The sequence below is a fragment of the Carcharodon carcharias genome, chromosome 3 (genome assembly GCF_017639515.1).
Source record: "Carcharodon carcharias isolate sCarCar2 chromosome 3, sCarCar2.pri, whole genome shotgun sequence".
Lineage (NCBI taxonomy): Eukaryota > Metazoa > Chordata > Chondrichthyes > Lamniformes > Lamnidae > Carcharodon > Carcharodon carcharias.
The window spans coordinates 69,097,723-69,113,776 of record NC_054469.1 but is presented as its reverse complement, the minus strand read 5'-3'; the positions used below and the strand labels follow the sequence as shown (position 1 = coordinate 69,113,776).

The 16,054-nt window shown below is 43.5% G+C and overlaps 1 protein-coding gene across 1 annotated transcript in view; it reads left to right on the top strand.

Moving 5' to 3' along the window:
- The window catches only part of itga8 (integrin, alpha 8), a 291,418-nt gene that overhangs the window by 146,884 nt on the left and 128,480 nt on the right, over nt 1-16,054 (top strand). The window contains exons 19-20 of the mRNA XM_041183667.1: nt 14,904-14,971; nt 15,208-15,355. Of these exons, the coding sequence (XP_041039601.1) occupies nt 14,904-14,971; nt 15,208-15,355 (216 nt within the window). The remainder of the gene's footprint in view (nt 1-14,903; nt 14,972-15,207; nt 15,356-16,054) is intronic.

Here is a 16,054-nt window from a genome sequence, read left to right as displayed (position 1 = left end):
CCACTTTATAAAGCAGGTAAACTGACCTTCATCGCTAAAGAAGACAATAGCAAAGAAATACTACAGGGCAGGTCAGACTTAATTCAATATATTGGATATTCCATTTTTACTGAGGGCATATTAGCCTTTAAGAAAATTCAGTGCTGATTAACCAGGATACCCATGATAAAGGGTTATAATGATAAAGGGATGTAAACTTGAACTATATTCTCTGAAGATGAGAAAGTTAAGGAGCAAGTTGATTGAAATGGTTAATACAATATGGGAAACTGGCAAGATAAATTGGAATGACGTTATGGATCCTGAAACAGTGCAATGAACTGCTTCATAATGTTATTCAGAATCAACTGAGGTGCTTAAAGAAGAAATGGATACATATAATAAAGATATTAAGCGGATTGGAGAAAATATGAGGAACAGAACAAGTCTCGGAAAGTAAATATCCAATTGGAGAGGTTTAACAGGGCAAGAATCACTTTGAATGATTATTTGAGGATCTTCAGAATGAATATGAATAACATCACAGATGTTTGTCACTTATGTGGACCCTGTATCACGCAGTTCCACCAAAAAGACTTAGAAGTTATTAATGCTCTGAATATTTGCTCTCCAAAGCACCTGAGGAGAATTATACTGACGCAGTTCAGAACACAATAATTGATGGCATTCTAGAGGTGGTGTGTTCTTCACACTTCATTTATTTTTTTTTCAAAATTGTTTGTCAAGGGAGCAGAAGTTCTGTGTTAATGCAGGATTTTCAAAAATGCAGGTGATGCTCAATGCTCACTGACAAGAAAACGGGTATCCCTAGTCAAAACTCCAACACCTTATGCAATGTTTCTGCAAGGATAGCTAGTGAAACTTTCACTTATGCCATTGTTGGCACTTCTGATTCTCTGCCATTCTCACTTCAGAGTTGTTTGTTGAATGCTGCTTTTTGGTTAAATATCTAGTGTTGGAATTTTTAGGATCCTTTTAAGGATGTACTTAAGACTGATGTTGCATTTAAGTGTGATATGAGTGCCTTCCTTCTAGACTTTGTATTCGGAGTCTTTACTCATGCTTCCCATCTGACATCACTTCCTTCATCAGCACATCTGGTTCTTTTTCTGAAAACTGATTTCTGTGTTGTTTGTGATGATTTCAGCATAATTTCTGACAGGTTTCTGGCAAAGACTGTTTGTGTGTGTCCTTATAATAGATTGGGGATCTAATTTTCTGCGGACAAAAATGTGCATTGATTCAGACTGTGACAGTTCATCAGAGATAATCATGCACTTCATGGGTGATGGTTTCTGTTCTACTGGGCCTCAGAAGGGCAATAGAAGGGAAGGCGAGTGGTGTGGTATTGTAGGCAAGGGCTGTAAAAGGATAGTAATCTTGGTTATGTTTCACAATTGAACTGGAAACTAATTTTGACTATTCAAATGCTCCTGTTATTAAAACTATGATGTTTATGTTCTGAGGAGTTTCACCAGTAAGGGAGGCTAAAACCTGGTAGCAATGGTGAAGAAACATCACGGCTGCCAGCCTTTCATGGCCTCCCTCTTCCAACTTTGTTATAATTAAGCAGTTTCACTGGGACTTATCAAGAATCTGGTTCCTTTTGGTACAAGTCAAAGTGGAGTTAAATAAATATGCAAAAAGTGGAATTGAAAAAAAATTGTACAAGTGCCAGCACACATTTTTCTCTTTATCACATGGAATTCCCTTGAATTTTGGGAGCGTGGGGGGGGTGGAGGGGGCCAGACGAGTGACAGCAGGTGTGTCGGTTAGCTACGTCAAATTCAGATGTGCACCTACTAATTTTTATACTTGGGGAAACTCTGACTTAACAGAATTTAGAAAGATGCTTTTCAATTGTTTAGAATGTTCAATATTTATTACATTTAATACGGTAAACCGGAGGCAATTTGCTGCTTTTTTTAAATTCCAATTCCATTTGTTACAAGATGTAACTTGTTGCCTAGGAAGCTTAATGGGGGGTGTGGGCAGTCATGGGGTGGAAATTTTCAAGTTCATTGCCTGGGCTGTAAGCTGGTGTAATGGATCACCTGCCAATTGTTCAACCTGCCTGAATTCTGTTCCATTGATTTCAATGAATGAAATTCAATGATTCTACATTAGGCAGTCCGTCCCACCATTACTACTGTCCAGGTAAAAACATAGACAATGATCCCTAATAGCTCTCTAAAATGTTGAATATAGGAAATAAAATAGACCCCAGTAAAGTCCCTTGTCCTGATGGTATGCCTCCTATTGCCTCGAAGATGTGTTTCTCTGAATTTAACCCCCATCATCTCTTTGGCTTCTCTTCCTCTACACCTAGCTTTCCTTCCTGGAAATGTTCTCATGTTTACACTGTCTGTAGGATCCTTCCAACTTCTACCATGTTGCCTTTGCATCAGTAATCCTGAGGTATGGTAGATACTGTCACAAATACTTGTCACGTTTTGGCTTAATCAACAATTGCAAATATGGTTTTTGGCACTATCATGCTACTAATGAGCTTGTTTATCTGGCTTTCTACTCTTGAACACTTTGGTAAGTCATTTGCAATAGTTTTGGACATCTTCTAAGACTTTACATCCTAGTTTCCTCCCAAATAGTTATCTGATTGTTAATCTACCTTTAGATTGCACCATTTTTTTCTCTCTCTCCATCGTCTTGTAACACTGTTTTAATGGTAATACTATGGGCAGTGCTGATCTGAACTTTTCCCCCCTGCTCTTTCTAATCTCTAGCTATACCTCATAACCACTTCCTACTCTAATGAATTATTTCCCGTGGAAATGGAAGAAGGCCATTCAACCCTTTCAGCCTATTCCACCATTTACCCTCTTTGATTCCTATCCTGTGTTGTCCTTATATCCTCATCATGAAATTCCCTTTCTTAAACTTCTTTTCTCCGTACACATTTCAGAGTTCAAAATCTATGTTTGGAATTACCTAGTCACTATTTCTCGATTGATCTATTTTCATCTTTCCACCCTTGGATTTTGACCTTGGAGCTTTACCTTGCTTTAACAATAAAAGAAAAAACATGAGTGCATCATTCAGAGTTTCAGGCCCCAAATAAACAACATGACATCATCCAGTTGTAACTTTCTTCAGTCCCACTAATCACAAATCAAAAGCAACAAGTTTTACTAAACTGTGCTTTCAATGTTGTATTCTAGTGGTAATTCACATTAATGATTCTGAAATGTCAGTGGACCCTCAGGAAATGAGTGCAATTGAATATTAATAGTGCACAATGTTTTGGTCAGAATGATGACAATGTTTCTTCATTAACATGCAATCCTCACTGTTCCTCTGTTTTGGGAGGTTTGGGAAACTAGACTGGAAAATGCCTTTTTAAATCCACTACAAACAACTGCACCTAAATTTACCTCCCAAAAAATCATGAATTTTCTTCAGGAGGTGCCACAAATTCTTTCCACCACACTTGAATAGAGTCAAGGTGACATGGTTATATTATTTCCCCTTTCCCCTCCTTTCCCACTCAAATTCACTAAAAAAAACTCTTTACTGGTGGCAATAGGAACTGTTGCAAGGGATCCATTACTCCAAAGAACTACTCCCTGAGTAGCATGAACTTGAGTGATGGTTGTCTGGAATGGTTCCATTCAAACCTCAGGTGAGTACTGAGATGAGTACTGTTTTAGGGTAACAACTGTCACAGAGGGACCAGTTTCTAACAGCTTGCAGTAGCTATTTGGAGTGGGGATGCGGTGTGGTGCTGCTGGGGAAGGTGGCAGCCTCATGTGTGAAGCTGTCCTGTGTGTGGGCATTGGAGGGCATTGCCATTCTCTGAAGATTCAGCACTCACTCCTTACATTCTATCAGAGTTGGGCACAAGCTCAGAGGTCAGTGTCATCACAGACCCGATTCGCTCCTGGGAGTGTTTGTTCAAAGCATTTATTGAAGTATTGCCAGTTTTCACTCCAAAAATCACCAAGCTATTACAGGTTTTAACTAGCATTTGAATGCTGCAACAATTTTACAGGCTGCCCCTGTCCTTAGGATCTTCTGCAAATCATGAGAACTTTGCACAATGTTCAGCAGATGTAGGTAGTAGACTCCTTACACTTATCCATCGTCTCAAACATATGTCTGGAAATTGTTTCCACATGAGATTGATACACCCTGTTCATATCCCTTTTGAAGTCCAGACCCCTGAGATCTGAATCCCTCAGCTCCCCAGATACATACGTTGTATATAAAGGAAAAACTTCAAAGAAAAATTGTCTTACCACCTGACTTGCAAGGGGGAGGGTGGAGGGGGGTTGCGGCACTCTAGCCATTTAAAGGTAGGCCCAGAGGAACTTTGCAACAGCCATATTAATACTGAATATCAAATGGTAAGTCATTCCCCACCAATTTTTGGGCCATTCTTGCCATGTTGCCATTGAATGGGAACCCTGAAAATTCAGGATATTCTAATCCTACTTACTAGTACACATATCTGACCTCTCACTTAAGTAAATGACATACTGCAAATGAGGTAAATGTAACATGTATGCAAAGTGGCTTCATTGCAATCATGATACGATGTCACCAATGGTGTGAGCTGTGGCTCAGTTGGTAGAATCCTCATCTCAGATGTTTCAGGGTTCAAGTCTCACTCCAGGACTTGAGCATAAAAATCAAGGCTGACACTCCAGTTGAGTATTGAGGAAGTGCTGCACTGTTGGATGTGCCATCTTTCAGATGAGATGTTGAACTGAGGCCCATCTGCTCTCTTAGATGGATGTAGAAGGTCCCATGGTACTATTCCAACAAAGAGCAGGGGAGTTATTCTGGTGTTCTGACCAATGTTTATCCCTTAATCAATATCACAAAAACAGATTATCTGGCCATTATCACATTTCTGTCCATTGGAGCTTGTTGTGCAAAAATTGGCTACCGTGTTTCATACTTTACAACAGTGGCAACACTTCAAAAGTACCTCATTGGCTGTAAAGTACTTTGAGATGACCGGTGGATGTAAAATATACTATATAAATGCAAGTCTTTCTTTTCTTACCATGGTATGTAATGGATTCTAAGCTGTTACATTGGCTGCAAGTGTTATAAAGAGCTGTTACAATCTTACTCCCCCCATGTTCATCTACACATGGTGGGTCTTGGGACGGGATTTTCCCCACATTGCACTGAGTACGGGAGCTGGCATGAAAACCGGTGTTTTTCCCACCGGTTGTAATGGTGTTTTTTCGTACCGTGTTGTCACTTCCTGCCTCATTAATTATGCACACACACTAAACACGCTGGATCGCTGGCGGGCTGTTAACTGTGAAAGGGAACTGGATAGGTTTTCTCTTGTTGCAGATGGTCATTGGCCAGCATTTGAGTGGCATGAATGTTACTTGTCCAAGTAAGCCCAAATCTGAATGTTGTGTGGGTCCAGCTGCTTGTTGGCTTCATTATTTGAGGAGCTGTGAATGGAACTGGATGCCAATAAAATCCAAATTTAGATAATGTTCCAAAATTCGTCAACAATCTATTGTAAATAATGAGTTGCCAAAATTGGGTGTAGCTAGCTCTGTTCCTTTCATCACTGGTAGTTTGTAAACAGTCCAGACCAATGGAAATACAAATCTTGTCTCCTTGCATAGCGATTGAGTGCGAGTGAAACGAGTTACGGATTTTTTTAACTCAGTTTCCAACGGACCATAGCTAAGACTGATAACAGCTGCAATATCTCACTTCCAGAGTGCAGATGAAATTTAACATTAGATCCATAGGAAGACAAATATCGCTTAATAATCACTGACTTCTGTCCTACCCAAAATAAAACTTTGAGACGCCTGCCATTGACTTACATCCTAGATTACAGCACAAAGATGTAAAATCACTAGATTAGCAGCAGTGAATGTGTAATTACATAAATTGCATGTAATTACATAGGCTATTCAAATGGATATGACAAAGATGGTCGTACGGCCAACCATGTCCTGCATATCAACTGAAATGTGCTGTATACTAACCCTTGCCTGTTATCTATATTTATCTGTTATCATTGTCTTTTTTTTGGTAAGTTATCCTTTTGTACTCATCACTGTGAAGAACGTCAATGTTCAGGACAGGATTACTGTTCTACTTCTCACACCAAGTGGCAATTACTCCCACGTCAAGATCATGTTAAAACTACCGAGGAGTTTTCATTCCCTTTTGGCCCAACAATATTCACAAACCCAACTTCAGCAAAACACCCTTTGGCCTCACAGACCTTGCCATCCACACCCTGTATCCCTTGATCCCATCATGTTTCTGGTGCATATATGTTTGTTATCCCCTGAACATTTTGAAGTGGATGTGCCAATGGCCTATGTGGACCTCACCCATCCCCATCTGGATGCCACTTACACTGTTTATGATATACCCACCCTCACACCCTCCCCCACCCACCCCCCCGGTCATGTGTCTGAGTGCAACCTTCCCCACTCATAACCCCCGATACAGCCCGAGTCCTGCAGCCCCTTCTTCTGCTTGAAGCCTGCTGCCCCCCTTCCCTGGTATAGCCCTAGACCTGCAGCCCATTAAAAGCCACGCCCACCTTACCACTGGTCTGGTAGGCAGAGACTTGCCTGTGACAACCCCCGAAAGTGATGTGGTGCTGTCTGCAAAGCCTGGCACTGATTTCTGTGAGTGCTGAGCAATGCGAGGCAGGCGAACTAACCTTTAAGTGACAAGCGGAGTGCAGGTCACCAGGTACACATCACTTCTGTATGTTTGTGAAACATGACGTCCTAATTACACACTGACATGGCCTGATGATCCAGCATGGGAAGGTGATTCCCTTGAGCAAGGCTTATAATGGGATGCAAATGTATTAAAATAATGTTCCCGAGGTGCAATGGCAGGAAATGCAGCCCACCATTTATGGATGGAGCAGACGATCAGCAAACTGGTTTCACACCGACGTAAGACTGATTTTCAGTCTTCTCGTGATATTTTCCACTCCCGCCCGCCATGAATGGGAGGGGAAAATCCTGGACTCAGTGGAAACATATTAAGATTTAATTGGTCTATACATTTGTATTGTAATGGCATAAATTTGGTACACAAAAGCACATTAAGAAAGCTCTGGACAAACAAGTTAGTTTCTGCAGTCCTTTAATGGATGCATTTTTCTCCCTGGCCATATTAGAGACCGTCAGTCAATTTATTCTTTGCTAAAGTTCCACTTACTGTCCACAAATTAGTTTAAAATAGTTGAATTCGCTGATGCTTTATCACTATCACAAATATGTCCAATCAACCCACAGGGGGAAAGTGCAGGAGCGGACACATCTCCAATTGGACCGCTATTTTACGTGGGTGGGCCAATTAAGACCCGCCCAGCGTGACATCCACCAGGAAGCGCTATGTGCTCCCTATGTGGGCAGGAGGGGAATCCCTCAGCCAAGAGTGCGCTCTTTCGTGCGCATGTGTGCAAAAGAGCGCACTCATCTCCCTGAAGCTAAGTGCTGCCTCAGGGAGATCGGCGCCAAATTTAAAAATGGTAAAGGAGCAGAAACAAAATTTCCTTGACATGTCCCCTCATGTGACACTGTCAGATGAGTTGGGACATGTCCATCACTTTAACTCTAACCTTTTAGTAAATTATTAAAAATTTTCATGAAACCTCATCCCGGGTTTCATGCTTTTTCTGAAGCCCGTCAGGGCTCCCAGCCTGCCCGCCAACCTTAAGGTTGGATGGGCAGGTCCACTAATTAAGTCAATTACTTTTTAAATGGCCTCAATTTGCCGTTGACAGGTCGGCAGGCGCACAGCTGATTCGGCTGCGCCTCCGCTGACCTAAAAATTGAAATGACGCGGGATGACGTTGGGAGGTCATCCCGCATCATTTTACGCGTCGGCGAGCAGGCCCCGCCCCCCGCTCGCCCAACTAAAGATCCTAGCCATAAGATCAGCCTGGTCCCTCCACCCTATGTGAAGGAAAAAAAATTCCTAAATTGTGTCCCAATGGAATCATACTAAAATAATATCCCAAAGGACCAGGTAACATTAAAGTGATTCCACTTACATCTCTGATTAACAACCTCTCATATAGTATATAATTTTTCATAGTTTCTATTCTAATAGAGAATCCATTCTATGCACCCCATTTATAAAGCATCTTTCACTTAACCCTTTTTTGAGTGTGGCTTCCAAAGGCAGCTCATGCAAGCAGTCCACAGGCTGTGTCAGTACCTCAGCAGCTCAGCTGAGACAGCTCCACAACAGAAGGCCATTGTTTTCAGAAATAGGCATCCAGTTAGCACTATAAAATGAGGAAGCAGCAGGGATGATTTCTTGCATAATCAGAGACCTGGCATTAAGGAATCATTAGTCCAAACGGCTGATGGAACAAGTATTGGGGGCGATCATTGACGGTGTCTTGCACTAGCATAATCTGCCAGATCAACTGGTCTGAGCAAGGCACTGCTTTGAAGGATGAACTTGGACTTAATCAGTGATCAGGAGATGAGGAGCAGCAGGAGGAGCACCAAATTCAGCCACAGGCAGCAGGGCACAGCAGAGGGGTTGTCCAAGAGGCATGAGGCAGAAGAAGGTGCAACCCCTCGGCAAGAGGCTTTATAAGCAGAGGGTCAGCTTTTTCAGCCTATTGGAGTACCAGTGCCACAAAAGCTGTGTCTCTCATGACCGGTGGGCTGTGGACATATGCGCACTTTTGGACAAGGACCTCGGGCCCCAAGGAGTGAATGGATATCCAGTGCCTGTCACAATGAAGCTCAGGTTCAACCTTAATTCCTATGCTTCTAATTTCTTCCAGGCATTGGCTGCAGCCATTTGCAGAATTTCACAATTGTCCACCCATTGCTACATAACACAGGTGATAGACACCCAGTATGTGAGGGCAGCAGGCAGCATTGAGTTTTCCATGGACACATCCAGCCAGGAATGGAGGTCTGAAAAATTTGTCTCAATGGCAGGATCCCCTCAAGTGCAGGGGGGTGGTATGTTACACCCATGTAGCCATTAAGACACTATTGGTCCAGACAAGGGCGGTTTTGGGGGATTGGGGGGGGTGGGTGGGGGTGGTTGCATTCATAAGAAGGGCTTCCACTCCCTCAACATGCAGCTAATTTGCAACCACTGCAAAAGATTCATGCAAGTGTGTGCAAGATTCCCTGGCAGTTATCATATCTCTTTCATTCAGGGGCTGGTTCAGGTGCTTCATTACTCTTCATGTCACCACATAGTTTCCATGGGTGGAGCCTGGTGAGAAGGAATACCCACTGAAGGCATGGCTCGCAACAACTGTGCGGATCCCAACATCAGATGCAGCAGAACACTGCAGCCACTGCCGTGGCTCCACTAGGACAGCAGCAGGCATGTCATTGTTCTGAAGTTACATTTCTGATGTGTTGCTCGGCCTGGGGGAGGCCTCTAACACGGACCTTCAAGGGTTTTTAAAATTATTAATGGGGTTTGGGTGTCGCTGGCTCGGTCAGCATTTATTGACCATCTCTAATTGCCCTTGAGAAGGTGGTGGTGAGCACCCCCCCCTCGAGCCACTGCACCCCATGTGGTGTAGGTACACCATGTGATGTAGGTACACCTGTTTGGAAAGGAGTTCCAGGATTTTGACCCAGCAACAGTGAAGGAACAGTGATATATTTCCAAGCCAGGATGTTGAGTGGCTTGGAGGGGAACTTCCAGGAGGTGGTGTTCCTCTCTATCTGCTGCCCTTATCCTTCTAGATTGTAGTAGACATGGGTTTGGAATGTGCTGTCTAAGGAGCCTTGGTGAGTTCCTGCAGTGCATCTTGTAGATGGAACACATGCTGCTACTGTGCGTCGGTAGTGGAGGGAGTGAATGTTTGTGGATGGGGTGCCAATCAAACAGGCTGCTTAGTCCTGGATGGTGTCAAGCTTCTTGAGTTTCATTGGAGCTGCACTTAACCAAGCAAGTGGAGATAATTCCCTCACACTCCTGACTTGTGTCTTGCAGATGGTGGACAGGCTTAGGGGAGTCAGGAGATGAGTTACTCGCCACAGGATTCCTAGCCTCTGACCTGCTCTTGTAGCCACAGTATTTAAATGGCTAGTCCTGTTCAGTTTCTGGTCAATGGTAACCCCCAAGATGTTGATGGTGGGGGATTCAGCGATGGTAACACTAGTCAAGGGACGATGGTTAGATTCTCTGTTGTTGTACATGGTCATTGCCTGGTGCGAATGTTACTTGCCACTTGTCAGCCCAAGTCTGGATATTGTCCAGGCCTTTTTACACTTGGACATGGACTGCTTCAATACTTGAGAAGTTGCGAATGGTACTGAACATTGTGTAATCATCAGCGAACATCCCCATCTCTGACCTTATGATGGAAGGAAAGTCATTGATGAAGCAGCTGAAGGTGGTTGAGCCTAGGGCACTACCCTGAGGAACTCCTGCAGTGATGCCCTGGAACTGAGATAACTGACCTCCAGCAGCCACTACCATCTTCCTTTGTGCTTGGTATGACTTCAACAAGCAGGGGTTTACCCCCTGATTCCCATTGACTCCAGTTTTTTGCTTTGGGTATCGCACCTTATGGTGGTGTGCTGCAAACTGTGTAACATGCAGAGAGGAGAGGAGAGGAACTGCAGCCACATAAAGGCCATAAGCACTCTGCATCCTCAGAGGAGGAGGCGGAGGAAGAGGATGATCAACCAGAGGAGCCAAGCCAAGTCACTAAGGCATCAGCAGATAGACCGCATCCGTGCCAGATTTACATGAGGAGAGATTGTAGCGTTTCTATCCAGCCCCGTTTGAGACGGGGCCATTAATCCTTCAGCACATGCGTTTCCTCTGGCCCTACCTTTCACATAGTCATTGCCTGTCCTAAATCCAGACTTTGTTTCACTCCTAACAATCCATTTGTAATACAACACAATAAACCACATGACACTTATGAGGTCAACATTATGACGATTCATTCAACTGAAGCTTATGGCCAGGATTTCCTGGCCCAATCATGGTGGGATCCGCCGTGGGAGGTTTGGTGGCCCAGCCAAAAGTCTATTGACTTTTAGTGGGACCGGACAATCCTGGTGGTGGGCAGGGCCGAAGAATCCTACCCTATAAGTTTTACAGATTTATCCATAAATTCACCCAAGTGGAGCTCCTAATGATGCTACTGCAATTTTTGTGTTCTCATCCATGAGCTGCTGCATGGTGCTCCCTCTGTGGCTGAGGCAGCCTGCTTTAGCTCCTAAACAAAAACAGAAATACCTAGAAAAACTCAGCAGGTCTGGCAGCATCGGCGGAGAAGAACAAACTTTGTTCTTCTCCGCCGATGCTGCCAGACCTGCTGAGTTTTTCCAGGTATTTCTGTTTTTGTTTTGGATTTCCAGCATCCACAGTTTTTTTGTTTTTACCTCTGCTTTAGTTCCTGCTCTGTCAAAGGAGATGCCCATGACCACTGCCTGCCACTGACTACCCCAACTGGACTTGTGTAGGGACAGGCTCAGCCATGAGGCAGGAAGCTGAGTATGTCTTTGTCAGAGGGGCTGGGGAATGGGCAGTCGATGACCATGTGGTGCTTTAAGGATGCCCCCCATAGCTAGTAGGCCTGCTTTCCTCTGCCCTTTTAAGGCAAACCTGCAATGGGCTGCTAACCAGAAGTGGGGGAGCAACTGGCAACACTTCCATGCTTCTGTCAGCAATTACTGGAACAGAACAATCAATGCTGCTAAGCATTGCAGTCATGCTATGAAAACCACTTCTGTGCTCCTGCATCACTGGAAGGCCTGCTGTATAGGAGCCTCCATGAGGGTGGCCACACTTTCAACAGAGGTCTTCATGCACTCACTGGACTGAGAGATAGTGGCGCTCATGACATTGGCGAACTCCTCCATCTTTGGCTGTGCACTGTTTCAGGGAACTCAGCCAGATGCCCGCACATTTCCTTTTGCTGCTTCACAAGCACCTGCTTTGTGCATGACCTTGAGGCTCAGCATCTCCTCTGAGCTGAGCGTGGCTGGCACCACTGTCTTCAATCACCTGTTCACATGTGATACCTTCCTCAGCCTACGCCAGCCATTCTACACACACCTGAAGAATCACTGAGGTGCCAGTATCTGCGCTGTTGGAGGGTGTGCTTGCCTCGTGTGTCACTTCCCCTCTGAGGCCGGCACTGCTTCCTCCACCACCTCCTGTTCTTCCTCTGACATTGACCCTGCAGTTTAGAGAAGACATAGGCTAATGAAGGTCATATCTCTCTGTTGTTCCTTCTGTGCACAGTTCTAGCTACCTTGCAAATTTGAATGTCTGGATACAAAAAAGCACACACAAGCAAGCTGCTCCACAACAGTGCCATGGTTCAGATATTATGCTGTCTCCCGCTCGCTAGTGCATCCCCATCTTGTCCTCACTTATTGCATGACCTGCTGAAACACTGTTAACCGCCAGCATGAGGTTTGAGATGATGGCCACTCCACCCCTGGAGCACACGTGCACTCTCTCTCTCTCTGTCTCTCTCTCTCCCCTCCCAGGCATCGTATGGGGTCTCTTTACCTGTGAAGTCAAGGACAGGAGAGTCATGAGTGGAAGGGTTCCTATCTGCACTTGAGAAGGCAGTGTGACACTTAAGACTTCTCAGACTATTCATGTCACAGTGCTATTTTCATGTCTTCCACGTGTGGCCATCATGTGAATGCTTCCTTTGGTCACGGATTGCACAGGTCTCAGTATTAGTGCGAATTACTATCATTGAAGCGAAGCAGTGTGGAGGCTAGCTGCACTTATCAAATCTTCACGTATGCCACCTCTGGAATTCATGCACTCACCTTCCTAGACATTAGCAGGTCATTGAATTGCTTCCAGCATTGAATCCAGGTTCCCGTCATTACATTGCAGCTGGACACCTCCTGCACCATCTCCGCCATGTTTGCTTTCTCATCGCTGCCGGCCTCCTCCTCCCATTTTCTGGAAACAATATATGCCTGTAGGCACTCACTGCCTCCACCATCTCAAAGGAGGCCTCATTGAGTCTTGGGGCTGCCCTTCCACGCTGGCCCTTTGTCCTGATGTTCTCTCTGTGATACTTCTCAGTCAATAGGCACTCTGCATGTAGCCACCGTTCAGACTGCCAGGCACCTTTAAATGGTTTGCCCAACTTCCCACTCCCGCTTCCCAAACCAATTCACCATCTCTAACTGGATAGCAAATGTGGAGGCAGCCTTTTGGACATCAGATACCAGTGGGGTCAGGACCCGAAATGGTCCTAATCCAACATTATTTTCTATGTCGGGAAGATCCTGCCCCATGTGTGGATGGACAATACAAATTGCTTGTTATGAGGAAAGTGTTTGATTTAGAAATGTTTCCAATGTGAACCTAATTAAAAGTTTGTAAGATTTTTTTTAAATAAATTTGTTCACGAAAAAAAAGAAGATAAACTATTAGAAGCATGTTTCATTGAAACTGTTTTAATTTTTAAATTGAATTTTCACCGTGAGATAAAAAGGATCTAAATAGAGAGAGAAAGATTTATTAATAACAAATAATTCAACATGCTCAGAGAAGAGCAAAAGAATTTACAAATAGATGATGCAAAGTAACAAAAAGATTGCTACTTCCTTCCATAGCTCTAGTTTTGCAGCTCGATTCCCCCTTTATAGGAGGCAAGAGATACCCTAGGGTGCCACTGCAGTGAGCAAGTCTCCAGAAGGTGACCCTGGATGATCACATGGCATTTTCCTATTTTCAGGCACAGGCTATACATCACCTATTCAGATTGGCACGCATCCCACAAATGATGGATTTTCCAGTTTGTTGTGAAAGTTGGTGTACTTTGCCAAAGTATACGGACGCCCATCTTTATGGCCAAATTTGAGAGCCGTGTTTATATTGCTTCCCATGGTGGATTTTGTGTCTCTGACAAATAAACTGATTTTGGTCCAGTGGCCTCCCTGAATTGTTGCCCTGAACTTTGGATTCTGGAGCATGACCAGAACATGTGTCAAAGTATGCCTTTTAGGCTGCAGTCTGTCCAATATTCCTCTACTAGCTGTGAACGAAATTTATAGGGTCTAGCATTTGTGAAATCTGAACAGCATGTAGTTTTCTTTCTGGATCTTTTTGGTTTCCCCGTATCTTGCTGCAAGTAGAGCTCATCAACATTCGTTTCCAAACTTCTCCCCACCCCCCCCACCCCTTGCTCATTTAGGCAGGTGAGATCTTTCTTACTTGTGAAAACCAAGCTCTGGGGAGGGAAAGATTGATTTATACTGGAGTTTGAGAAATTGTCTGCTATTAACAGGGTTAGTTCCCCCTGGTATTTTTAACAAGGACCACATCTTTTATAGAAAGGAACAATCTTGTGTTGCTTTGTCCAGCTAATTGCAGTGTTCATTACAGCAGACGAGTAAAAGAAATTGCGGAGACATACTGAGATTATATAAAGTAAGGAAATTTACGAGTGAATATTAATGCATTGGATTATAGATAGTTCTGATGCACTGTTTTAGATATATTTGTTCTAATTCTTGGCATTTAGCCAACTAGCACATGCTTAAGCAATTTCCTTGGCCCAGCACTATGGCAAGAATTAAGAGCCTAATTCTTGCATCAAGTTGGGTCTGACTCTTGATACTGGTTAGAAAGCAATTTAAATGTTGTTTCTAGGACCTTATTTACAACATTAGAATGATTCTTATGCATCAATCGAGGTATTCAAGTGGATATTAGATGATTATTTGAATAGAAACAATGTGCAAATGTATGGGGAAAAGGCAGGGCAATGGCACTAGGTCATAATGCTCATTTGGAGAGATGGTGCGGACATGAGGGACTGAATGGCCTCCTTCTGTGCCTTTAACATTTTGTGATTCTGTGATCTCATAACTAATACAAAACCTTAGAACTAAATGCCAGCCTTTATCATTATAGCCTTTTCTTTCCTCACATAGGCACACATTCTCCTGGACTGCGGAAAGGACAATGTTTGCATCCCGGCACTTAAACTCACAGCTACCCCGTAAGTTGAAAATTATATATGTCGCACATTTCCCTAAAGGTTATCAGCATATAAGTCAAATATGTGCACGTTTATCATGGCAGATTTGTGATCTTTTTTATTGTCAGTAAGAGACCAAAGAAGTGATATCTTTAACATCTGTGGAGTTTATTTATGATTGGTAGCATCCTGTCAATTTGACGAGGAGAGGATAAAGATTACAATGCATTGATGCTTCACCTTTTTATGCTTCACAGTGATAGACAACAGCTAATATTTGGAGATGAGAACCCTCTCACTTTAATCATAAATGGGAGGAATGAAGGGGAAGGAGCATATGAAGCAGAACTCAGTGTCATAATACCACCCGAAGCAGATTACATTGGTGTGATACGGAACAATGAGGTAATAGAACTAAAGACATCTGATTAGTCTCAATAGCTGTGGTTTGTAGATTGTCAAACAATAATTCTAAATGGATTTCTTTAGAGAAAAAACTTACAAGTGGCTCAAATTTGGTGATAGTTATGAGGTCAGCATTGGTTACCTTTTGTGCAAGAATCTCTCCTATAGTTACTGTTGAATTTGCGACATAAAATGAATTGAGCATGTGGAATTGATCATGAAGGAATATGAAGAAGTGTGTAATATTGAACTGAAGTGCAGTTGCTTCACACAACTGTGCCTTTCTAAGTTCAGGAGTTGAATTTCAAGAATAATGATGTCACTATGCAATGTGACAATGGTTTGCTTAAAGACATCACCTTCTATCAACTTATCGTATTTGGAATATCATAGTCTTTTCAAAATAAAGTTGAACAGCTAAGTATATATAAGGGCTGGGGCTGTAATGTTTGATGCCTGTGCTGCAGCTCTGCATTTTCCACTGGTGTCATGTTACAGGACACTAAGGCTGCAGAGTTCCTGTTATGTGAAGAGCCTGAACATCCTTGGCTGTGTTTTTATGGCCACCCCAGCAGCAACACCCTTACCAAATCCGACCGCAGCCCCCCTCTCCCACTCTGCCATCATCAGGGCCTGCCTGAGTGGCTTTCATGACCCCTGACCCCACTCATCTTGCTGCAAGGGCAGCAACTGTCGCCA